Here is a 26,564-nt window from a genome sequence, read left to right as displayed (position 1 = left end):
AGTTGAGCATGGACGGAAGGAATTCCCACTCAATACTGCAAAATAGTACGTGTAGCACTGCATTGTGTGGCTGAATATATCACGGTCTGTGTTTTTCTCTTTCAAAAGTAAACATTCCTGAGACGAAACCATATACCGTACCTCTGCCGGAAACAGTGCGTCTTCTGTTCGAAGTTCAGTCCCGCATACTTTCCGTTCCGAATTTCGAGAAGGTTGGATCACTATCGTTTTATTTGGTGTTACTGTAAATTCACGAACTCAGGCAGAAGGACTTTGGCCTTGACGGAGGTGCTGCTGTCAGAAGCTGGAGCGGAGCCTTTGAAAACTCCCACTTTCCCCATGGGTCGCCGACAGTAACACAAGCCCGGCCCGGAACTTCCCGCTTCGGAATGATTCACCGCATCAGCCACAGTGGCTGTTGTAGCTCACTCCATCTTTCCACAACACATCTCCTTCCCTATCCACTTCCCAACCGCTCTCCCTCCTTCCGCGCCTCCCTCTCTGGCTGCCTTGTATCTTTTCTCTGTTCCCAATCTCTAAACTCCCTTTGCCCCTTCCCCTCATCCTCACCACTTTTCCCTGTCCTTCCCCAAATCTCTTCCTTTTCCCTCCTCTGTCCCGTTTCCCCTCATTCCACTACTCTTCCTCCATAACTCCCCCTCTCCTTAGCTTCTCATAAATTTTACAAAAAACACATCACCATTTCGAGGAGTGGTGTCGTCTCCTGAGAGCTGGTAAATGTTTAACATCCCTCCCCCTCCTGTCTTCTCCTGTCACTTCCGATCTCCCCCTCTCCCTCTCACTTTCAAATCTCTTACTACCTCTTCTTTCAGTTAGTCCTGACAAAGGGTCTTGGCCGGAAACGTCGACTGTATCTCTTCCTAGAGATGCTGCCTGGCCTGCTGCGTTCACCAGCATTTTGTGTGTGTTGCTTGAATTTCCAGCATCTGCAGATTTCCTCGTGTAAACGTTTAACCTTTACAGTACCTAGTGTTGCAAAACTGACCACCTGATCATTATCAGATTTTTAGGAACTGATTTTGAAACTCCCCCTCACCTTCTCAATAGTAGTTGAGACATACCTGCCAGAGTTTTAACTGAATTTAAACGCAAACAACAGGAATTCTGCAGATGCTGGAAATTCAAGCAACACACATCAAAGTTGCTGGTGAACGCAGGGTCTGACGAAGGGTCTCGGCCTGAAACGTCGACTGCGCCTCTTCCTGCAGATGCTGCTTGGCCTGCTGCGTTCACCAGCAACTTTGATGTGTGTTGCCAGAGTTTTAACTGCCTTGTGGCACATTGGGTGCCAACCTTGCTGTTTCTTTAGCAGTTTTTGTCTGTTTTTTCACGCTCAACCCAGCACGGACGGAAAGGGTGCAAGGTGCCAGCCAGATTCCAACCTGTGACCACACGCCTTGAAGCCTGCTACAATGCCACCACCACACCACCGGTCGGCTTGGGGAGTTTTTACGTTGTGCTTAATTTTCACTTTAGTGACAACCACAAGATCCTAGGCTGACTTGGGGATAGGAAAGGTGGTGGGGTGTCAACCTCTGGTTTCTCTGACATAGCGGTGTCAACCCCTGGTTTCTGTTAGAGATAGGGGTGTCAACCCCTGGTTTCTGTTAGAGATAGGGGTGTCAACCTCTGGTTTCTCTCAGAGATAGGGGTTCCATGGTAGTGAAGCTGAGGTGCCATGGTAGCATAGTGGTTAGTGAAATGCCAATAAAGCACTGAGCGTTGGAGTTCAATTCTGGTGCCGTCCACAAAGAGTTTGCATATTCCCCCCCACCGCTCATGTAAGTTTCTTCCATGTGATCCGGTTTCTTCAGCCAGTCCAAAGACATACGGGTCATTGTAAATTATCTGGACATTAGGTGAAGGGGTTAAATAGGTAGGTTGCTGGGTGGTGTGACTGGTTGTGCTGGAAGGACCTGTCTGCACTGTATTTCCAAACAAGTAAATACAGAAATTCTACAAAAAACACATCACCATTTTGAGGAGTCATTATCTCCTGAGTTCTGATAAATGTTTAAGCTTTACTGTACCTAATATTGTAAAACTGGCTATCTGATCATTATCAGATTACAGGTACTGATTTTGAAACTGTTAGGGGTAATTAGGTTGTTATATTTTCTATTGCTATGTTACCACTTTCCAGAAGTACTTCATTGGCTTAGCCCTGTCCAGGAAGAGTACAAAGACCCCAGTATCACTGTAAGGTTTTTGTTTCCCCATCTTCTCTACTCTTCTCCCCTGTTCTTTTAATGTCTTGTTTTCTGTTTCCCACCCTCCACATAACCCTCATTCTTTCCACTCACATTATCTCAATCCTGTCTTCTCCCTTCCATCTTTTTCTCTGCTGCACCTCCCTCTCCCACCCTCCAGCCTCCTCCCCAGCTCTCCCTCTCATTTCCCTCTTGGCCTCATACCTTCTCCCTCTCCCTCTTCCTCTTCCTCTTCCTCCCTGAATAGGGAGGCAACAGCAACGCCTCCACTTCCTGAGGAGATTGGGGCAAGTGAGGCTCACCCCAGCCCCATCTTAACTGAATTTCAGAGGAGCACCATTGAGAGCATCCTGACAAGTTGCATCTTCATCTGGTATGAGAGCAGCAGAGCATCAGACAGTTAGTCCTCACAAGGGACTGTGAGAATGGCTGAGAGGGTCATAGGGGTCTCCCTACTATCCAGTGGGGACATTTATCAGGAGCACTGCATACGCAGAGCCCTTGGTATTATCAAGGATCCCACCCATCCATCTAGCATCCTCTTTGACTTTCTACCATCAGGCAGGGGACTCTGATGCATAAAAACAAGAACAGTCTGGATGGGAAACAACTTCTTCCCTCAGGCCATTAAGCTTTTGAGCTCCCTGACACATCGCATGTCATTGGTTAATCTGTTCTGTACCTTAGGATATTTAATTTATGCATTTTCTTTGTCTATTTATGCATAATTCACCTGTAAATTTTCCTTACTTTCCTAAGTTATTGTGTATTATGTGCACTACTGCGCTTTACACCTTGGTCCGGAGAAACATATATATAGTCACGAGACAATAAACTTGACTTGACATATTGACATCAGGCAAATCAATGACTTGATAGTGTTACGTGCACTATCTTACATAGAAACATGTATTGAAATCATTGACAATCCTGATCTGAATTTTGTAATGGTCACTGATGATCAAAAGCTGGCAAGTTGATCTCTGGGTTGAAGAGAGCTAATTGATCGGAACTTGACTAGAGGAGGCATGTAGCTGAAACCTACACTGAGGACACTGTGGGCTCTTTTTTAACACTGTGTATTTGACTCCCATCATATGTTAAAGAAGTTAGAAACTGAAACATTTAAGAAATTAGCTTAAGAAATACTGTAGCTGAGGTCTGCATGAGTCATGGTTTGCTGCGATATTGCTAGCTGCAGAGAAATTTGCAGTCATTTGGGCACAAAATAGGAACTTTGTATTTTCACTAATATTCGCAATTTGATTTTACAAATAAAATGTGCAGCATTCCAAAGGCTGTTACTCAGAGGGTGGTGAGAGTGTGGAACGAGTTGCTAGGGCAAGTGGTGCATGCGAGCTCGATTTCAAGGTTTTAGAGAAATTCGGATAGGTACATGGATGGGAGTTGTGTGGAAGGCTCTGGTCCTGGTGCAGGTCAATGGGAGTAGCCAGTTTAAATGGTCTGGCACAAACTGGTCTGAAATTCCTGTTTCTATGACTCTATTACTAAGAAAATCTTGTTGAGATTTGGTAAAGCTAAGTTGGAATAGGGAAGCCATTAGAAAATAGATATCAAGAGAGGCATGTATCAACTATATTGAAAATCCAAGTAGGTATTGAAAGAGATAGTGTCACTGAAAGACCCTGCACCACATTTCCCCAGGCCTTCACAGTAGTCCCTCTGAAAACATGCAAGTTTGAAGCAGGTTGAAGGCAAACGGTATGCAGGCCTTTGTTGCAAGTGATTTTGAGTACAGGTGCAAGGATACGATTGTGCATGACCCTACTATTGTGTGCAATGTGCAGTTTGGTTTCCTTTCTGAAGAAAGGATATATTTGCCCATAGCAGGAGTGCAACCAAAGTTCACCGAACAGATTGCTGAGATGGGATCGTCTCACAGGAGGGGTGATTGGGTTGTCTCAGGCTGTATTCTGAGATGATGAGAGGAAATGTCATTGGATTGTACCCCAGGCTTTATGCAAGGAGGATTCCGCCCCCCCCCCCAGTTCTCGGTTCTAGAACTGGAGGTCATAGTAGGGTGTTTGGGGGAAAACAGGAGGAGAAATGCCTTTACTTAGAGGATGGTGAACCTGTCGATTTCTTTACCACAGAAGGCAGTAGAGGCCAAATTGTTGAATATGTTTAAGGTGGAGATAAATTTCTAAATAGAAAAATGCATCAAACAACATGGGGAGACAGTGAGAACGTGTGATTCAGGCAGAATCACTATCATACTGAATGGAAGAGCAGGGTCAACCTGCCTGCTCCAGGTTTTCCTGTTTCCATGTGCTAAATCCAAGACAGAATAACCCTTTCATAGTCTCTCTCTCTCTCTCTCTCTCAATCTCAATCTCTCTATATATATAGAACTGGGGCGGTGGGGGGGGCAAGAAAATGATAAGAACAATCTTTACAATACGGAAGAAATAGAAAGAAAAAACGTTTCCAGATTTCCCAAACAAATTGCAAACATAGTCCGAGATAATCTGCGAGGTTTAAGAAATGACCAATGACAGGGCACCTATTTTTATTTCAGATTTTAGCCACTTTTGTCAGAAAAAGTACCGCGCTCAGAGCAAGGGACGATAGGAAGGGCCAAACGCGAGAAAACTTTGTTCTGATTGGATATTTCGGCCGTCAATCAAAGAGAGGACCGCCTCGCTATTTGGGATTAGTGGAAGTAAATCAGAATGAGCTTTCGGAGTGCAGTGCTGTGTTGGGAAGGTGTGGCAGTCTGCGTATCTGTAGTGACAACGATCCAAACGAGACTGCGACAGGTTGGTACTGAGCGAGGGAGCAGCTGAACGCGCTCCAGTGGGATCTGTGGCAGGGTGCGGGGGTATAGGGACGCTCTTTGTAATTCTGGTGGTGGTGCATTCATGAGGACTCGTGATTAATAGGTACTTACATTTTGTGGTCTCTTTTATCGGTCCTGGTCGGACTGGTCGATTTTGCAAAGGCGAGCGATTTAGGCTATTTTCTTTTCATATATCAAAACGTAACATTGACGGAACCCCGATCGCCCAGCCCCAGTGAGAAATTAGTTATAGCTCACGACGCGTTTCTTTCTTCGGATCTACTCTCCCGCACGTAGTTTTAGTTTCAGATTGGCGAAGACGAGTTTGTTGTTTGGTTGACGACTGACTTCCTCTGTCCTTCGGGATACTGAGGTCGAACGCAACGGTTGTTTTGTTCATTACGAGATACTTACTGTGTCAGTCACTGTCACACTTGGCAGCTGTCACGTAATATTCCGCCCAATAAATATGCTCTGGGTGTAATAGCGGCAGATAGCAATTATTCCCATTAATAATAACGTTGCTGTGCAAGATTTAACGGTTTATATGAAAATTATTAGACTGTCTTACCAGCCTCTTTACAGTATGATAAACAACAAACGCTTGCATTTATTTAGCAGCGATGTTTTACCAAAGAAAAAGTGACATAGGCTCACAGAGTAAATTGTATTGCGCCGGCACCCTGGTAGTTTGGTCAAAGTTAAGCTTTTTAAAGTGAAAAAAAGACCATAAATGGAAATCAAATCTAGGGTCTTGGTAGCGGAAAAGATTAGATGTTTGAGCCATTAAATTGATATTGTAAGGCGGGAATTGGCAGAACATTGGGAATCGAGGCTGAAGGAGTTGGGAGGACGAAGGTGAAAAACTTTAAATGGGTTTAACTGGGAATAATTGAGAAACGCAGGGGACTGGGATTTATTTATGTATTTTATTCATTGAGATACACACGGAATTCATTGAGCCGCGTTGGTCAGGAATCCCTCGATTTAACGCGAGCCTAATCAGGGGACAAGGTACAATGACCAATTAACCTGCCAACCAGTATGTTTTTCATCTGTCGGAGGAAACCCACGAGGTCACGGGGAGAATGTTACAAATTCCGTACAGGCAGCGGCGGAAGTTGAACCCGTATCGCCTCTAAAGCGCAGTGCTAACGACTACTCTACCCTGCGTTGCAAGTCTGAATGAGCAGTGTAAGTTTGTGCCGTAGTAGTCTAAAATTTCGTCCACAATCTCCATCAGGTGCACCACAGAGCATGTGCTTCGCTACTTGCTTTATACTTACGACTGTGAGGCTAAGGACAGCTCCAATGCCATATTTAAATTTGCTGGCGACACCGCTGTCGTAGGCCGATATGGAGTGTGGGCTGCTGCTGGAAGCTGGCTGTGTTTTGCTTGATGCGTGAGTGTGTTTTGGAACCTGTTGAGAGAAAGAGAGTGGGGAAGGAACGGAAATTGCTGGGAGGGGGTCGTGTGGGTCCGGTAATGGTGGACAAGATAAGAGGTGGGGTTGAGGGAAAGAAAGTGGAGAAGGAGAGGGATAGAGACTTGGGACCAGAGGTAGGCAGCTGGGGAGAGGTGGATTATTGTGAAGGGAGAAATAAAGGGAATGAGGAGGTAGTGAGGGGTCGGATGAATAAAAACCAAGACAAAGGGAATAAAAGAATAAGAAATGATAGTGGAGAAAGCTCTGAAAGTGAGGAAGATGAACAAGCTCGGAGAGGAGGTGTTGTCATAATTAGGTTTAATGAGAAGGCTCAGGGACATATGAAGAAAATTAACCCGTTTGTGCTAACAACAACTCTGGCAAATAAGATAGGGGAAATAGTATTTGCAGAAGTCCTTAATGATGGCAACTTATTGGTAAAATGTGCGAATGAGGAACAACTTGAGAAAGCACTCAAGCTAAGAGAGATAGGAAAATGCAAGGTGGAATACACTGGGAGGGTGGGAGCACAAAACAGTGGTTGTAAAGGAGTGATCACAGGGATACCAATGAGTATAAATATGGAGGAGATAAAGAGGAATATCAAAGGAGGGAAAGTAATGAATGTTCAAAGACTGAAAACAACAAAGGAGGGAGTGAAAAAGGAAAGTGAATCTGTATTGATTGAATTTGAAGAAGAAAGAGTGCCAAGGAAGGTGTTCCTGGGTTTCATGAGTTACCCAGTAAGGGTGTATGTGCCAAAGCCATTGAGGTGCTATAATTGTCAAAGGTTTGGACACATGGCTAAAAACTGTAAAAGGCAGAGGAGATGTGCTAGATGTGGGGGTGATCATGAATATGGAAAGTGCGGAACAGGAGTTCAACCAAAATGCTGCAATTGTGGAGGAGCTCATAATGTTGCATATAGTGGGTGTGAGGTTGTGAGACAGGAGACTAAAATTCAAGAAATAAGAGTGAAAAGAAAGATCACTTATGCAGAAGCTGTAAGAATGTCAAGAGAACAGAATAATGCTCCTAATGAACAGGGAGCAATAGGGATACGAGAGACGCAACAAAGAACAAATGACAGGATTTATGTAGACAAAAAGGCTCTAGTAACATTCATTGCAGGAGTGATTAATAGTTCTGCTGAGGTAAAGTCAAAAAGTGACAAAATTCAGCTGGTGGTAAAAGCAGCAGTAAACCATTTAGGGTTAGTAGGACTGACATGGGAGGAAGTGAGGGAGAACCTCAGTAATCAGTCAAGCCAGGAAGTGTCATGTGTTGGTTAATACTAATTATGGTGATTCTTTTACAATGGAATGCAAGGAGCTTACTGGCCAATAGCCAGGAATTCAAGCACTTTATTAAAGAAATGGTTGTAAAACCGGATGTAGTGTGTATTCAGGAAACTTGGTTGAAACCAACTTTAGACTTTGTGGTATATGGGTATACAATGATAAGGAAAGATAGAAATCTAGGGGGAGGAGGGGGTTGTGCTATGTTAATCAAGCAAGGTATACCATATAGGGTACTGGAGAAAGGAGATGATCAGGAATACATAGTGGTGGAAGTGTGGGAGAGAGGGGAGGGAGTGGTTATAATTAACTACTACAATCCATGTAAAAGGTTGGATTTGGACAGCCTATTAAAGATACAAGGACAAAACAGACATAAAGTAGTGTGGTGTGCAGATTTCAATGCTCATAGCACAATATGGGGGGATCTGATTACAGATCCAAATGGAAAGGTAATTGAAGATTTGATGGAAGAAAGGGATTTGGTGTGTATGAATGATGGTAGCGGCACAAGGAAAGATATAACAACAGGAACTGAGTCAGTGTTAGATATTACATTAGTGTCTAATACCTTGGCTGGCATTAGTAACTGGGGAGTTTGGACTGCTTCAACAGTGGGCAGTGATCACTACCCAGTTTTGTGTTCAGTGGGTGAAAGAGTTGAAGTAAGACCAGGTGGCGGAACCCCAAAGTGGGTGTTTGAAAAAGCTGACTGGGGTCAGTTCCAGAAGTTGAGTGAAGAAGGGTTGACAAAGATCGATATTTCTGGAAATGTAGATGAATTAAACAGTCAGGTGACTTCAGCAATTATCATGGCAGCAGAAGGATCTATACCTAGGAGTAAAAATAGGATGAATAGAAAACTGGTACCATGGTGGACAGAGGAATGTTGTCAGGCTGTAAAAAACAGAAATAGAGCATTCAGGCTAGTTAAAAGAACCCATAATGTGCAGCATTTGGTTCAATATAAGAAAGCACAGGCAGTGGTGAGAAGAACTATACGTCAAGCTAAAAGGGCAAGTTGGAGGAGTTTTTGCGACAAGGTAGGAAGAACAACACCTGTGGGAGAGATATGGGGAATGATTGAGGATGGGAGAAGATAGAAGGGAATGGGAATATCCAGTAATGATATCTGAGGAGGAAACTGCAGTCTCCAGTAGGGATAAGGCTGAGGTCATGGCCAAGTCATTTGTACTGATACACAGTTCAGAAAATTGGTCTGAAGAAGGGAGAAGAAGAAGGGAAAGAATAATGAGCCAACACCCAGGTGTGTTAAGCAGGAGGGAAGGAACAGATGATATAATTGATGATCCATTTACATTAGCAGAAATGGTGAGAGCAATAAAGAGATCAAGACCAACCTCCCCAGGGAAAGATCTGATATGCTCTGTGATGCTAAAAAATCTAGGAGAAGGAGCGCTCTTGAAGTTGCTTCATTTTTATAACAGAGTGTGGGAGGAGGGAAGATTACCAAGTGCATGGAAAGAAGCAGTAGTAATTCCAATAAGGAAGCCTGGCAAGGATCTGTCAAAACCCACTAGCTACAGACCAATTGCATTAACATCAAGTATATGTAAGTTAATGGAAAGGATGATAACAGAAAGGTTATCATATGAGCTTGAGAAAAGGGGAATGCTGGCAAGTTATCAGAGTGGTTTTAGAAAGGGAAGGAATTCCATGGACTCAGTGATTATGTTAGAGACTGAAATAAGGAAGGCCCAGGCAAATAGAGAGTCAGTAGTGGCAGTGTTCTTTGACATTGAAAAAGCCTATGATATGATGTGGAAGGAAGGATTATTAATTAAACTGCACAAGATGGGGGTTGGTGGGAGAGTTTTTAATTGAATTAAAGATTTTTTGTTTGGTAGAAAAATTCAAGTTCGGATTGGATCAGAATTATCAAAACAGTACGTAGTGGAAAATGGCACACCTCAAGGTAGTGTGATTAGCCCGTTACTTTTCATCATTATGATCAATGATGTCTTCACAAAGGTACCAGTGGATATAGGTAGGTCACTGTTTGCGGATGATGGGGCCTTGTGGAAAAGAGGCAGGAACATGGATCATATAATCAGGAAACTACAAGAAGCAATTGATGAAGTGGTGGAGTGGGGTTATGATTGGGGATGTAGATTTTCAGTAGATAAAACTCAAACTGTATTTTTTACCAGGAAAAGGGTTGAGGTAGGGAAGAAGTTGAGGATGTATGGGGTTGAATTAGAAAGGGTTGCATCATTTAAATTTCTGGGAGTTATATTTGATTCACGATTAACATGGGCAGACCATATCAGGAAAGTTGAGGAGAAATGTAAAAAAGTAGTAAGTGTGATGAGATGTTTGACTGGTAGGGAATGGGGAGCAAGTTGTTCAGCTTTGAAGAGAATGTATGTGGCTTTAGTGAGATCTGTATTGGATTATGGAAATATAGTATATGGATCAGCAGCTAGGTCTCTTATAAGGAAACTGGATGTGATTCAGGCTCAGGCCTTGAGAGTGTGCAGTGGGGCTTTTAAAACGTCACCAGTGTCAGCACTACAGGTAGAAATGGGAATAATGCCTTTGGAACTAAGAAGGATGCAACTGTTGGCAAACTACTGGGCTAACTTGCAGGGGCACAATGATTCTCACCCTACTAAAGGAGTGTTGCAGGAGTGCTGGGAAAATGGGAGGTTTCAGAGGGATACCTTTAGTCGGGTAGGGAATGATATCGCGAAAGAATGTGGAGTATTTGATCTGAGGATAAGTCCTTCAGTAGTTTATCCGGTTGTAGCTCCATGGAAGCTTGTATGGCCTGACATAGACTGGCATTTGTTAGAGGTAAAAAGGAAAGAAAGATATAAAACAGATTTGGTAAATGCATTTAACTGTCATGTGATGGAAAAGTATAGTGATTATACTCACATTTATACGGATGGTGCGAAGCAACCTGAAACAGGAGAGACAGGGTTTGGGGTGGTAATACCAGCAAAAGAAATTGGAATCAGCAGAAGAACATCTAATAAGTTAGGGGTGTTTACAGTGGAGATGCTGGCAGTGTTGGTTGCGTTGCAATGGGTGCAGAAAGCCAGACAAGTCAAAGCATTGATATGTTCAGATTCATCCTCAGTTCTAGCAAGTTTAAGGTCTTTTCACACAAACAGTCGGCAAGATGTACTTTCTGAAGTCCTTCAGTTAGTTACAAGAATTGCATACAGGGAGGTCAGGTAAAATTTCTATGGGTTCCAGCACATGTAGGGGTGAAGGGAAATGAGAGGGTGGATGAGTTGGCAAAGAGGGCGTTAAAGAAAGAAAATGTGGAAATGCACATTAGTATCAGTAAAGCAGAGGTTAAGTGTGTAATCTGGGAAAAAGTCAATCGAATGTGGCAAGAAAGATGGGACAGGGAGGGGAAAGGGAGGCATTTATATCAAATACGAAAGAGTGTTGCAGTTACTAGGGTAGGTAATGGAAACAGAAGAGAGGAAATTGTGTGGACTAGGTTAAAGCTGGGGCGTTGTGCATTAAACAAAACATTGAAAATGATAGGGAAACACCAGACAGGATTGTGTGAGGAATGTCAGGAAGAGGAGTCAGTAGAACATGTAGTTTTGTGTTGCAGGAAGTATGGGATACAGAGAGAGATGATGGGAAATAAATTAAGGGAGTTGGGGATGCAGGAATTCACATTAAAAGGGTTGCTGGGCATGGGTGAGAGAGCACAAGTCCGGGTATTTTTAGCGTTTTTAAGGGGTACAGGGGTTTTTTATAGAATATGACGAATAAACAGGAATAGGATACTAGGATGGTCAAAGATGGGAGGGTGAAGTGTAGGTTTGTTTGTGTGTGTGTGTGTGTGTGAGAGTGGGTGAAGGGATGTAGAATGTATGTCTAGTGCACATTCTGGAGCAGAGGGTGGCGGTAATGCACCATTAAGCTGGATGCCAACCACCGTAAAACAAGATACAGACAGACAGACAGCTGTCGTAGGCCGAATCAGTGGTGGTAACGATTCAGTTTATAGCAGGGAGATTGAAAATCTGGCTAAGTGATGTATTCGTTCGGATCCGCCCGAGTCCTTGAACACCGCCCAGTCTACCGACTTGAAGTAATTTGGTAGCTGCACCTCAGCCTTCCACAACCACTCCTTTGTTGTCCTTTACTTTGGAGCCTTGATCTTTTGCCTCTGCCTGTATGCTGGTAGAAGGAGGACTGCTAAGTAATCACATTTCCCCAAATGTGGTCTGGGCATGGAAAGGCAGGCGTTCCCAATTGTAGTGTAAAAGTAATCTAATGTGTTGGGATCTCTGGTGCTGCAGGTGATATGTTGATGATAATTGGGCTGAGATTTCTTCAAAGCAAGCCTGATTGAAGTACCTGACTATGATTTGAAAAGTGTCCTGGTAGCCTGTTTCTTGTTTGCTAATCATGGCATTCAAAACATCTTGTGCTTAGCTTTTGGTGGTATGTAAACTGCCGTCAGGATCATGGAGGAGAACTCTTTTGGTAAGTAGAATGGTCTGCACTTAATCATCAAATGTTCCAGGTTGCAGGAACAGAAATGTGACAAGCCCGCTGCATCCAAGCACCACAAAGAACTTATCATGAATTACAGACTCCCACTATTTGCCTTCTCTGAATCTGCAAATCAGTCCATCCGGCCTATTGAGAAGCCCTTGGATCTTTAACAACTTATCTGTGGTGTCTGGAGTGAGCCATGTCTCTGTAAAGTGCAGAATATGGCAATTCCTCATTTTCTGCCAATACATCGATCTTGCCTTGAGGTCTTCAATCTTGTTCTCCAATGACTACATTTGCTAACAAGATGCTGGTTAGAGGGACTTGCATTCCTCGGCCTTTTGGCCTGGCTTTTAGTCCTCCCCTCCTCTCTCTGTTCTGGCCATGGTGATGTACTGTACCTTTGTCTGCGTAAAGGTACAGTACCCGCATGCCTATGTTAAGTTCACCGAGTCCTTAAGATTGTGAAATCGCTAGTTCATTAAGACAGTTCAAAATGACATTGTTTAATGAGAAATTACAGGGTGCAGATTGCATTGAGAGAAATTCAGAAGAAGTATATTTAGAAGTTTTGTAAGCAGCTTGCAACACATTGCCGCAGATCACCAATGCCAACTCGAAAAAGATTATTGACCTCAACATGAGGAAACGAGAGATCCATGAGCCAGTCCTCATCGGTGGATCAGAGGAGATGAGAGTCAGCAACTTTAAATTCCTTGATGTTATCATTTCAAAGGATATGTCCTGGGTCCAGTACCTAAGTACCATTATGAAGAAAACCTGGCAGCTCCTCTACCTTCTTAGAAGTTTGTCAGATTCAGCATGTCATATGAAACTTTGACGAACTCTTCTAGATGTGCAGAGGAGAGTATATTCACTGGTTGTATCATTGCCTGATATGGAAACACCAATACCCTTGAATGGAAAATCCTACAAAAAGTCATTGGACACAGCCAGGTCTATCATGGATAAAGCCCTCCCTGCCATTTAGCACATCTACGACTAACGCTGTTGCAAGCAAACAGCATCTCCCCCCACCATCTAAACCATGCTCTCTTGCTGCTGCCATCAGGAAGGAGGTACAGGAGCCTTAGACCTCAGGAACAGTTATTACCCCTCAGCCATCAGGCTCTTGAACCAGGGGGATAACTTCACTCAATGTCACTCACCCCATCACTGAACTGCTCCCACAACCTATGGACTCACTTTCAAGCACACGTCATCTCATGTCTTTGATATTTAGTGCCAATTTATTTATCTATTATTATTCTTTCTTCTTTTTGTATTTGCACAGTTTTTTGTTTTTTGCACATTGGTTTTCTGTCTGTCCTGTTGGGTACAGTCCTTCATTGATTCCATTGTTTTTTGTATTTACAGCGAATCTCAGGTTTGTATATGGTGACGTAAATGTACTAAGTGACAATAAATTTACTTTGGACTTTGAAAATTTGGATGATGGACTTGGAGGGTGGTGCAATTGTGACCGACCTGCAATGCACTGGGGTAGTGAAGTTTAGATGTAAAAAGGGCAAGGAAGGCAGTAGAAGATGAGCTGTGGCAGAACTTGAGATTGGTGGAGGCACAAATAGGCTGAGTTTGTGAGGGCAAGGACATGGGATCCATAATTCATCCAATTTTGGGGTGTGACATTCAATTTCAGGACATTGAAAAGTTTGGTTTAGTTTTGGATAGTTGACTTCATTTTTGTCTTTTCAATATTTTGGTAAAGTTTCTATTTGTGTTGTCTGCTAGACATTTTTTTTAAAGGGACGTGCATGGGATAGGAGTTGGCAAACTTGAAAATGAGAAATATTTAAAATTTTAGGATTGAAGTAATGGTATAAAATTAATCTGCCAGAGCCAGTGATGTTGATTAATTGTCTGTTTTTAAAAACTTTGTTTTATTTTGCTCAGTTAATTGCTATTCTTTATAAATTACAGGTACTTGGTGGCTTGTGATTTGGTACAGCAGGGCATCCAACTTATTGGAGTTGGGAACTTATGGATTTCTCCAGTTAATTGTAAGTGCAGATGCCTGAGTTGCTTGTCAGTTTTGGAGATCAGTGAAGAACTAGTGTTTGAGAATGCTAGCCTGGAATGTGGCTGGAATATTGGGGGGGGGGGTGAGAAAAGTGATATCTGGGGAAAGAAGAGTTGGGTTCGGGGATGGGAATGGTGGCTGGGTTTACAGTGCATGCAGATGGGATCTGGAGACTTCACCATTGCCAGCAGCCCAAGTTGGTGTGGCTGTATTCTGAGATCAAACCCTCTGTTCCTAGCTCTTCCACAGGAGGTAACATCTTCGTGTTTCTCATGTTAAGATTATAAATAATTCTGTGTTTCATTGAGATTGTCTGAGTACAGACCCCACTGATTCAATCAATCCTCCAGAAGCAATCTCTCCACTGCCTATGTAAGTTGGTCCATTCACTCATAAATCCCCCTACAGCAGGAATTCCCAACCATGGACCAATACCATTAAGCAAGGAATCCATGGACTCCAGGCTGGGAACGCCTGTCTCTACAGTTTTCCTATCCAAGTGTTTTTAAATGCTATTGTACATATCTCTTCCAGCTTTTCCCATTAATGCATTGACCTTTGTATTATGAAGTTGCCCTCTGGGCCCATAAGTCTTTCCCCTCTCTTGTCTTAAGCTATGCCCTCTGTTTTGTTTGTATTCTCTTTCCCTGTGGAAGAAGATTGTATGTATTCACCCTTCTATCTTTGTTGACTAACAGTTCCTGAATGAAATTGGCTAATGTCTGACCAACATGTATTCAAAAGGGCCACTTCCCAACCAATGCAACAACAAGGCTTTGGGAGCAGATAATTTGCTCTATGGAGATCTAAAACGTGGTTGGTATGAGCTTCAGTTACAAATGTCCACATAGAGATGTGCAAAGGAATCCTAGATGCTATAATGGTGATCTTCATCAAGCAAGAAGACGAGCACAAATATGGTAGTTATAGTGAGGACTTCCTGCTGTCTGCCATGGTGAAAGTTATTGCCAGGATTCAACTCTCACTGAAAAACTGCTTCACAAATTGCAGTGCAATCGTGTCCAACCAGTGTACGGGGCCATTACCAGATAATTCAGGGAGCAGCAACACTACACTGGACACTAATATTTCCTTTAAAGCTTATCAATTGGAAAGAACTATGGAATGCCCTCAAATCTGGCTGCCCACAGAAATTTGTCACCTTTTGATGTTTTCTTTATGGTGGCATGAGAGCCATGATCCTAACCAGTGGTTCTATTACAGAACCAATCTTGTATCATTGCTCCAAAGGTTCTCCCTATTTTACTTCCTGTAGTGTTGCATCTTGCTTCTCATAAATTTTCTGCTATGGACGTAATGAGACACTGTTCATCCTGCAGTGACAGCAGTCTAAAATCAATATTGTCCACACTCACTGGAGCACAGGAGACTAAGAAGTTCAGAAATTAATAAAATAGTCATAGTCATACTTTATTGATCCCGAGGGAAACTGGGTTTTGTTACAGTTGCACCAACCAAGAATAGAGTATAAATATAGCAATATAAAACCATAAATAATTAAATAATAATATGTAAATTATGCCAGGACCAGCCTATTGGCTGAGGGTGTCTGACCCTCCAAGGGAGGAGTTGTAAAGTTTGATGGCCACAGGCAGGAGTGACTTCCTATGACACTCCGTGTTGCATCTCGGTGGAATGAGTCTCTGGCTGAATGTACTCCTGTGCCCAACCAGTCCATTTTGTAGTGGATGGGAGACATTGTCCAAGGTGGCATGCAACTTGGACAGCATCCTCTTTTCAGACACCACCGTCAGAGAGTCCAGTTCCATCCCCACAACATCACTGGCCTTACGAATGAGTTTGTTGATTCTGTTGGTGTCTGCTACCCTCAGCCTGCTGCCCCAGCACACAACAGCAAACATGATCGCACTGGCCACCACAGACTCGTTGAACATCCTCAGCATCGTCCGACAGATGTTAAAGGACCTTAGTCTCCTCAGGAAATAGAGACGGCTCTGACCCTTCTTGTAGACAGCCTCAGTGTTCTTTGACCAGTCCAGTTTATTGTCAATTCGTATCCCCAGGTATTTGTAATCCTCCACGATGTCCACACCGACCCCCTGGATGGAAACAGGGGTCACCGGTGCCTTAGCCCTCCTCAGGTCTACCACCAGCTCCTTAGTCTTTTTCACATTAAGCTGCAGATAATTCTGCTTACATCATGTGACAAGTTTCTTACTGTAGCCCTGTACTCAGCCTCATCTCCCTTGCTGATGCATCCAACTATGGCAGAGTCATCCGAAAACTTCTGAAGATGGCAAGACTCTGTGCAGTAGTTGAAGTCCGAGGTGTAAATGGTGAAGAGAAAGGGAGACAAGACAGTCCCCTGTGGAGCCCCAGTGCTGCTGATCACTCTGTCGGACACAGTGTTGCAAGCACACGTATTGTGGTCTGCCAGTCAGGTAATCAATAATCCATGACACCAGGAAAGCATCCACCTGCATCGCGGTCAGCTTCTCCCCCAGCAGAGCAGGGTGGATGGTGTTGAACGCACTGGAGAAGTCAAAAAACGTGGCCCTCACAGTGCTCGCTGGCTTGTCCAGGTGGTCTAGACATGGTTCAGCAGGTAGACGATGGCATCCTCAACTCCTAGTCGGGGCTGGTAGGCGAACTGGAGGGGATCTAAGTGTGGCCTAACCATAGGCCGGAGCAGCTCCAGAACAAGTCTCTCCGGGGTCTTCATGATGTGGGAGGTCAATGCCACCGGTCTGTAGTCATTGAGACCGCTGGGGCGCGGCGTCTTCGGCACAGGGACGAGGCAGGACGTCTTCCACAGTACAGGAACCCTCTGGAGACTCAGGCTCAGGTTGAATACATGGCGAAGTACTCCACATAGCTGAGGGGCACAGGCTTTGAGCACCCTGGTACTGACACCATCCGGTCCTGCAGCCTTGCTTGGGTTGAGACGTTTCAACTGTCTTCTCACCTGTTCAGCTGTGAAGCCCACCGTGGTGGTTTCGTGTGGGGAAGGGGTATAGTCATGAGAGCAGGGTGGGGGACTGTGAGGAGGAGTGGGGGTGGAGTGGAATATGTGTTGGTTGGGGGCCGACAACAGATAAATCATGTGTGGGATGGGCAGGGGCCACAATGTCAAATCTGTTAAAGAACAGGTTAAGTTCGTTGGCCCTGTGCACACTGCCTTCAGCTCCTCTGTTGCTAGTTTGCCGGAACCCAGTGATGGTCCTCATCCCACTCCAGACCTCTCTCATGTTGTTCTGCTGGAGTTTCCACTCAGGCTTCCTCCTGTACCAGTCTTTAGCCTCCCTGATCCTGGCTTTCAGGTCCCTCTGTATTGCCCTCAGCTCCTCCCTATTTCCATCTCTAAACGCCCTCTTTTTAGCGTTCAGGATGTCCTTAATGTCCTTTGTCACCCATGGCTTGTTATTTGAATAACAAAGGACAGTTCTTGCCAGAACATTGCAGGCCACACAGAAGTTGATGTAATCAGTGATGCATTCTGTGAGCCCATCAATATCCTCTCCATGTGACTCACAGAGTGCCTGCCAGTCTGTCACCTCAAAACAACCCTGGAGCACCTCATAAGCCTCCTCTGACCATTTCCTCACTGTCTTCAAGGTTGCAGGTTTACTCTTCACCAGAGGCACGTAGCAGGGTTTGAGATGCACCAGGTTGTGATCTGACCTTTACAGTGGGGGGAGGGGAGAGGAGCTGTTTGCATCCTTAACATAAAATCATGAGATGTATGGCTAAGGTAGATGGTCATAGTCTTTTTTTTGACCCCACTCCCACCCCCAGGGTTGAGGAGTCCAAAACTAGAAGGCACAGGCACAAGATAAGAGACATGATTGGTAACTTTACTGAGTATTGAGTACAGTATCTGGAATGAGCTGCCTGAGCAAGTGGTGGGTAGAATTGCAACATTTCAGGGGTATTTAGATGGGCACATCGAAAGGAAAGGATTGAATGGTTACAGCCCAAATGCAGGCAAGTGGGACTAGCAGGGAGGACTCTGTGTTTGGTGTCCAGCCTTTGGGTTGAAGGGCCTGATTCTGTGCTGTATTTCTTAATGACTTCAATAATCAAGTTGCAGGCCAAGCTCCAAGCTGTCCTCAACTTTTTCATTGAAGTATACAAGAAGATGGGCTTTGTGTACAACATCCACAGGCTAAGTTCATCTGTCAGCCTGCCCCCGATGTAAAACTCTGCCCTCTGACAATAAATGTTCCTGGTGAAATTCACCATTGCCTTCAATGCGTCAACATTGCCTTTGATAAGAGGAAAAAGACTTGACATAAAACCCATGGTCTACGAGGCCAGAGTAATCCTTGCACTTCTCAGACCCTGACCACCTACACAGGCACATGAACGATGTACTGATACTGTCTTGACAAAATTCTCCGAAGTCACTGGAATGATGAGCAAATCTATGTCAGTGGTGTCTCTGTATTCTAAATGGAGAATACAGGATTAATAAATTAATGCCACAGTGCTCATACTGAAGCTATACAATTAATCCCTTTCTGCACTTGCTTATAGCTCTGTAAATGGTTACCCTTCCCATCACCTTATTCAGAAGATGAATATGGATCACAATAAGTTGTAAGGTAACAGAGAAGCTTGCTCCTTGTAAATTCTGATACATATGCTAGTCAAATTAAATCAGTGCCCTCTGCTGAATGTCCCTTCTTCCAAGAGAAATTTAGTGTATCAAAACCATCAATGAATTTAAGTACTTCCAAGATGACCATCGCTAATTTCTGCTGTCTCTCCATAAAGCTAAAGCACCAGCTCCACCCATTGTCATATCAATCTAGCAAAAACTCTGCATTCTCTGAGAATCCCTGATACCCTTTTTCAAATGTGGCAACCAATACTCCTCTGAATTACATTGTTATAAATGTGAGAATATAGAATTTGTTTGGGAGCTCGAACAAAATAAAAATGTTAACTCAAACATCAATTGTTCTGTTTAGAATGTATTAAGAATGAAGAACTCATTTTAAACAGATACCAAACATTTGATCACTTGGGTGAATAGTTTGTTTACTGTTCTTACTATATCAATTAAAATTTAGCATTTCAAAACAGGAGTTCTCAAAGATTGATACTAGTTGATGTACAGTGGATTCTGGTTAATTAGGACAAATTGGGATCAGTATGTTTAGCCCAATTAAGTGGCTGCCCTAATTATCAAAATTTCATGGAAATAGTTAAAAAGGTGTTTTTAAAAAAAAGACAAACTTTTGTTTACCTGAGTAACAAATTATGTATTTAAATGAAATACAGAACAAATTAGAACACTACCAATACTACTACAGCGCTACAGGTTTGTGCATTAGTTCATAATGGTTACCGACCAAAGAATTCATCGAATTCATTGCTGGCATGGTACTTGATTCGTAAGCTATCTATTCTGGGACCTTAAAGCATTGAGGCTTAACATTTTCCCAAATAACCAACATTTTCTTTGAATTCCTGACACATTTGAACAAAATACATTTATGGGATCCATTGCTTTCTTTGAACCTGATCGTCTGTGTTTGTAGCCAAGGGAACCATTTGTCGTAGTATGTTTATATTTGATCTTAAAAAAAAAGGGCCTGTTTCCTCAGCATTATAGATATCTGCACTTTTTTTTGAAGCGGGTTGGGGAGTGTGCATATCTCCTCATTTCTGCACGTAACATATTAGCACTAACTTTCTCTTCATGTGCTTTCTTGAAATTAATGTGGTGCCTACATTTCCATCGAGACAACCAACTATCTTTTGCTTTAAAATCGTTGCGACACAGCTTCTTAGCTAGCTCCTCTGACTTGTCTTTTAACATTGGTCCACTGACATGCACACGTCATCCAGTTATACTGGAAAACCATTGATTGAGGTTCTCTTCAACAAGTGGATCCTTGCCGTCATGCCTTTGTTTTTGGGATGTTGTCCCTTGCGTATTGCCCGTTCTTCTAGCAGTTTATCTTGCTGATGTATCAAGCGTGCAATAGTTATCTCAGCTAGCTGACCATGAATCATGTTAGGCAGATGACTTTTAATTTGGTCCAATAGGATAACACTTCCAGCTAGTGTCAAATCTTTTCATGACGATGGTCTCAACATTTTTCTTAAAAGTCAAAATTTTTTGTAAAAACTTATTAAAAATAATTAAAACTGCTTTTTGAATTGGCGTCCGTTGGCCCAAATGGGTAAAATAACACAAGCGCGCACACAACTGATCGCTCTAAGCATGGTTCAGTGTCTTACGGCCACACAAGTGCACGTGACTAACCATCTCCTGCCCCAGTTTAGTGGCAAGTGCCCCAAGGATGATGGGGTGGAGATGCATCTCGACTAAAGGGGGTGTAAGGCACTCCTTTCCTCTGTTAGTCACCCTTGGGCAAGGTGTAGCACCTGCTTAGGCATCCCCCATCCCCCCGATCAAGGTCATGTGAAACCATGGGCGCAACGGGTGCCTATCACAAGTTCTGGATATGCAACCACTGACTCCAGACAGACAATCTCTGAAGAGTATTGATGATGACTGGGTCACCAGTCTTGTAAAGACCCTGCCAATGGCAAACCACCTCTGTAGAAAAAAATTGCCAAGAACAATTATTGTCATAGAAGGACCATGATCGGCTATGCCATACGACACAACACATAACAAATAAACCGGGAGTCCTGGCTATGTTCTGTATTTGCTGTTGTTCATTAAGATTTGTCCCAAATAAGCAGCTGCCCCCATTAACCAATGACCCAATTAACTTTTTTTCATAACATTAATGTATTTTTGTGATGCAGCACTGCTGTAGAGGAAGGTTACACTAATGATATTTATTATTTTCACAGAAAAAGAAACTGTGACAGCATGTCCTTTGAAACTGATGAAACAGAAGAGACAATAACTTGTCTTCATATAAGAGTCTACCATCCACAGGCTTCAGTGTTTAGGTCCCTGAATTTCAATGAGAAACAGAAGCATCGGGGAGAAGAATCCATAAAGTTTGGCCGTGACTCTAAAGTATGCCAATTTCCTCTATTGGACAAACGCGCTTCACGAATTCAGTTTGTACTACAATCGTTCCGACATGCTGATAGCTCAGAGCTCTGTTTTGAAATCAAAAATGCAAGCTTGAGGACTCTACTATCTGTCAATGGTATCGCTTTGGATCATCTCAATAGAATTGATTTACCAAACAAGTGTATTTTGCGATTTGGTGAATTCCAATTCTATCTTGAAAAAGAGAGTGGAGAAGACAAAGAACATTTTGAGGTCAAATTTAATCTCTCTTTAGTTCCATTTTGTCAGGAGGGCACTGTGGAGACTCTATCCCATCCTGTGACTGAGAGTGGTGTTTTGAATGTTCCAGTGACCCTGCACCAATCTCAGTCTGCAGTAGAAACTGATGAAAATGAATTAATATCGTATTAATGGTAGGCTCTTCAGCTATCGTGTGATGTGAGGGAGGTGAGAAAATATGGCCCAAGTGTTCAAAAGGGAGTATTGGGAAACCTCACTAGAAATCATCAGGGTTTCCAAATAGTTGGTAAGTGGGATATCAATATATTACTGTACTGGGAAAATCAAATAAAAATCAGAATAGCAGAATTTCCCAGTGATGAAATATTTTAAATCCTACCCCCATTTTCATTCTGACATGCCAGGCCACAATGAGGCCACTCTCAAGGAGGGGGTACAGCACCTCATTCTATATAGGTAGCCTTCAACCTGGTGGCATAAACAGTGACTTCTCCTGCTAATTTCCCCCCTCCCCCTTTCCTCCTCTTCTACTCCCCACTCCAGCCTTTTGCCTCTTCTCCTCACCTGCCTTTCACCTCCCCTGGTGCTGCTCCTCTTTCACCTTCTGCTATGGTGCATTCTTCTATCAGATTCCTTCTCCAGTCCTCTGCCTTCCACCCACCTGGCTGTGCCTATCACCGTTTGTTGTCCTCCTCCTCTCCCCCACTTTTTATTCTGACATCTTCCCCACCCCGCTTCCTTTCCAGTCCAGATAAAGGGTCTCAGCCTGAGATGTTGACTGTTTATTCATTTCTACACATCCTGCCCGGCCTGACCTGACCTTGTGAGTTCCTCTAGCATTTTGCTGGCATTGCTCTGGATTTGCAGCATCTACTGAATCTCCTGTGTTTAGAATATTAAATGTTACCTTTATACAAACAGTGGCGGCAAAATGTTAAGATAACAATATTAAGGCCTTTGTCATACATACACACACAATGCTGAAGGAACTCAGCAGGTCAGGCAGTATCCATGGAAAAGATAAAGAGTTGATGTTTTGGGGCAAGACACTTCATCAGGATCCTGGTAGGACAGGGATTTCCAATTTGTGGTCCATGGACCCCTCAGCTAATAGTAGAGGTTCATGGTATAAGAAAGCTTGGGGACCCCCGTGGTAGGGGAACATCAGGGGTAGGGAGAGACCAATTAAATGGTCAAGCTGCTGCCAGCAGTCAATAAGATCTGATTGTAATCTCAACTCTTCATTTTTATCTACATGTTATAACAATGTCCCTCCCTACCCCTTGCTTATTGAGTACCTCTCCATCTCTGCCTTAAATATAATCAGACTTACTAACAATGCCTTCAGAGGAATTTTAAAAAAAGTCTCATCTGTCTTGACAGTCAAAAATTACTGCAGATGCTGGACATCTGAAATAAAAGCAGATGCTGGAAAGTCTTAGTAGACCAGGCAGCATCTGTATAAAGAGAGACTGAGTCAATGGGTTAAAGTGTATTCAGCTTTTGGTAGTGGTCCTCTGCTTAGGTCAGTGCATTCCTGACATTTTTGTCTGCTCATCGTAGCACAGGAATTGGGAATGAGCTGGAGGTTACAGGTTTTCTGACCTCCTTCTGGACTCCAGTAACAGCCAGAAAGTTTTGTCATACTGAACTGAGGAGCTAGATACACTCAGTTCAATGTAAATTTATTATCAAAGTACATACTGTGTATGTCACCATATACAACCCTGAGAAACACTGGAGGAACTCAGCAGGTCAGGCAGCATCTATGGAAAAGAAAACAGTCAACATTTTGGGCTGAGACACTTCATCAGGACTGGAAAAAAATATGAGCCAGAGTAAGAAAGTGGGCAGAGGGGAGGGGTAAAGTAAAGAGCTGGCAAGTTGATTGGTGAAAGAGATATAGGGCTGGAGAAGGAAGAATCTGATAGGAGAGGACAAAGGGCCATGGCAGAAAGCAGAAGGGGAGTATCTCCAGAGGGAGGTGATGGGCAGGTAAGGGGAGAAATGGGAATGTGGAATGGTGAAGTGGGGGGGGGGCAATTATCAGATGCTTGAGAAATTGACGTTCATGCCATCATGTTGAAGACTACCCAAATGGATTATAGGGTGTTGCTCCTCCAACCTGAGTGTGGTCAACCCGGAGATTAGTTTTCTTGTGGGCATACACAGTAAATCCAAGAAACACAATAGAATCAATGAAATACCACACCCAACAGGATGGAGAACCAACCAATGTACAGAAGGCAACAAGCTGCAAATATGAAAGAGAAAAAAATAATAAATAACTAATAAATATTGAGAACATGAGATAAACAGTCCTTGAAAGTGAATCCACTGGTTGTGGGAACAGTTCAGTGAAAGGGCGATTGAAGTTATCCCCTTGGCTTCAAGAGCCTGATGGTTGAAGGGTAATAACTGTTCCTGAACTGTGTGCATGTGCGGTCCTGAGCTTCCTGTACCACCATCCTGATGGCAGCAATGAGAAGAGAACATGGTCTGGGTAGTGGAGTTTCTTAATGATGAATGCTGATTTCCTGCGACAGCACTCCATCTGGATGAGCTTTACCCATGATGGACTGGGCCGTAAACAGTACTTTTTGTAGGCTTTTCCATACCAGGCCGTGACACTATTCAATAAACTCTCCACAGCACATGTATAGAAGTTGGGCAAAGTTTTAGATGTCATGCAAAATCTTTGTAATCTACTAAGGAAGTAGAAGTGTGCTTTCTTCATAATTGGACTTGTGTGCTGGACCCAAGACACAGAGTAACTTGCCCCTCGGAATAATTGCTTAAATAATGTATGTACACTCAGTGACATGTCCATTTTTGCTTCATTGCTATGAAGTGAAACTCATTTATATATGAAACTAATTTAGAATTCATCTGCATTAATATCTCCTTTAGCTCAATTTCCCTTAAAGTCACTTTCTTGAATATTCAGGCTCATAAATCATAATTAAAGCAAGTTGATTCAAGGACATAGTGTTCCAGAAACGTGTCAAGTATATTCTCAAAAAAATCTTGCCACCTTTGGAACACAGCCTGTTTCTGCTTTTCCCAGTTTATGAAAATTGAAATGTCTGTATATAATAAATTACTTTTGCTGCAAACTTCTCTTGTTTTTGCACATTTGTGTCCTGCTGCATTATCACTGGTAATAGTTATAAACAATTTCTATTCCTTAATAGCCCAGAGATAATGTACAAATTTTGCTTTGTCAATGTTCTGAAATCTAATAAATCCACTAAATTATAGACAGTCACAAGAGAAAATGAAAATGATTGTCAACTTTCTTATTTTGATCTGGTTTTACTCTTGTATTATGGGGTTGACTTGTAATGGTAACCAGAGTAGTCAAATTACCCAGTAATTTAATGAGTCAGCATTAAGATCTTTAAGCAACTTGGAATGAGTAATAACTTCTGCTGTGAGTGCACACATTGACAACATAAATCGAAAGTATCAGAAAGGATTTGCAATAAGATTCATGAGAAGAGGATTTGTCAAAATTATTGTCCAGATCTCAATTCGCTTGGGTGCTTCCTCAATAAGCTGTAGCTCTGCCTGCCCCCCTCTCCTGATCAGTCTACCCTGCAGCTTCTATGCTGACCCTTTCCTGATTTTTGTGGAAGTACCTTCAAGCTTTGCAATTCCCAGTTTTTCTTTCTTTGCCCTTCTGCTTAATATCATTCAGATCCCAAAGCATTCACATTCTTCCAATATTTAAGGTGCACAGTCTGGTCCTACGAGACAAAACTACATGTCTGAGAGAGATTCTGTGTGTGTCAGGTATACTCAATATGGACAATCAGTGGGAACAAGCAGACGTTTAAGATGCCAAGCTCATTGCATAGATACAGGGTAATGGGGAGAGTTGTAGGGAGTAGGGGTAGCGGAGGGGAGTAAGAGAATTGAATCTTGGAAAAAATAAACAAAATTCTTGATCAGCTCCACTCTTGGATTAGATTAATTTCCATATTGATTCTGAACAATGAAAGCATTAAATCAGAGCAGAATTTTCTGAATCAAACAAGATTTGCCAGATTTATACAATCATTTCATTTCAAAAATTGAGGCAGAAAAGGAATTTGTGTGATTTAATAACACTTGAGTTAGTGATAATATAGCTTCATGAGATCTTTGATCATGACCTGGTTTGGCTTAGAGTGATCCAGCCACCATAAATAAGGAACTTGAAGATCAGATGCCATGGCTTAACTAAATATATACATTATACAATGTTGTTTAACCATTGCCATGAAAATATGCTTGATGGTGAAACTCTGCTGTATATGTCAAGCACAAGCACGTGTCTAACTAGTGGTTTTCTTTTAAATCAGTAACCAAAATGCAAGATTGTACATACGAGAAAGTCTACAGATACTGGAAATCCAAAGCAACACAGAAAATGCTGGAGGAAATCAGGAGGTCAGGCAGCATCTATGGAAATGAATAGTCGACATTTTGGGCTGAGACCCTTCTTCAGGACTGAGAAGGAAGGGGGAAGATGTCAGAATAAAAGGTGGGGGGAGGGGAAGGAGGCTAGCAGGAAGGTGATAGGTGAAGCCAGGTGGGTTGGAAAGGTCAAGGGCTAGAGGAGGAATCTGATAGGAGAGGAGAGTGGACAATAGGAGAAGGGGAGAGAGGAGGGGACCCTGGGGGAGGTAAACCAGTGAGAAGAGCTAAGAGGCCAGAGTGGAGAATAGAGGAAGAGGGGAGGGGGAGGGAAATTATTTTTTGACCAGAAAGAGTGATATTCATGCCATCAGGTTGGAGGCTACCCAGATGGAATTCAAAGTGTTGCTCCTCTACACTGAGGGTGGCCTCATCTTGGCACAAGAGGCCATGGACTGACATGTCGGAACTGGAATTAAAATGTTTGGCCAAATGGAAGTTCCGCTTGTAGCAATTGGAGCAGAGGTGCTCAATGAAGCGGTCACCCAATTGTACAGTTGACTTCAGCAACTACAAACTTTCTTGTAGAAATCTCTAATGGCATCTAACACCTGTAGTTGCTCATACCTCCAAAATTCTTT

At 43.0% G+C, this 26,564-nt stretch overlaps 2 protein-coding genes across 9 annotated transcripts in view; one reads left to right on the top strand and one right to left on the bottom strand.

The window, feature by feature from the left end:
• alpk1 (alpha-kinase 1) overlaps positions 1-426 on the bottom strand; it is a 132,644-nt gene extending 132,218 nt beyond the window's left edge. For all 4 annotated transcript variants that reach the window (XM_063046370.1, XM_063046369.1, XM_063046368.1 and 1 more), the window contains exon 1: positions 142-426. The gene's annotated coding sequence lies outside the window, so the exon portion shown is untranslated. The remainder of the gene's footprint in view (positions 1-141) is intronic.
• Positions 427-4,909: 4,483 nt separating this feature from the next.
• Positions 4,910-24,782, top strand: tifa (TRAF interacting protein with forkhead associated domain). 5 transcript variants are annotated; one of them, XM_063046375.1, is made up of 3 exons: positions 4,943-5,011; positions 14,192-14,271; positions 21,111-24,782. In XM_063046375.1, the coding sequence occupies exon 3, from the start codon at positions 21,130-21,132 to the stop codon at positions 21,691-21,693; it is 564 nt and encodes a 187-aa protein (XP_062902445.1). In that variant the 5' UTR covers positions 4,943-5,011; positions 14,192-14,271; positions 21,111-21,129; the 3' UTR covers positions 21,694-24,782. The 5 variants fall into 5 exon arrangements, with proteins under 5 accessions (XP_062902444.1, XP_062902445.1, XP_062902446.1 ...); XM_063046376.1 differs by lacking the exons at positions 4,943-5,011; positions 14,192-14,271 and adding exons at positions 5,021-5,134; positions 6,075-6,225; XM_063046378.1 differs by lacking the exons at positions 4,943-5,011; positions 14,192-14,271 and adding exons at positions 6,059-6,225; positions 18,810-18,877.
• The last annotated feature ends 1,782 nt before the right edge of the window (positions 24,783-26,564 follow it).

This window comes from Mobula hypostoma, chromosome 4 (assembly GCF_963921235.1).
Source record: "Mobula hypostoma chromosome 4, sMobHyp1.1, whole genome shotgun sequence".
Taxonomy (NCBI): domain Eukaryota; kingdom Metazoa; phylum Chordata; class Chondrichthyes; order Myliobatiformes; family Myliobatidae; genus Mobula; species Mobula hypostoma.
The sequence above is the reverse complement of the archived record's forward strand: the minus strand, read 5'-3'. Positions and strand labels throughout refer to the sequence as shown.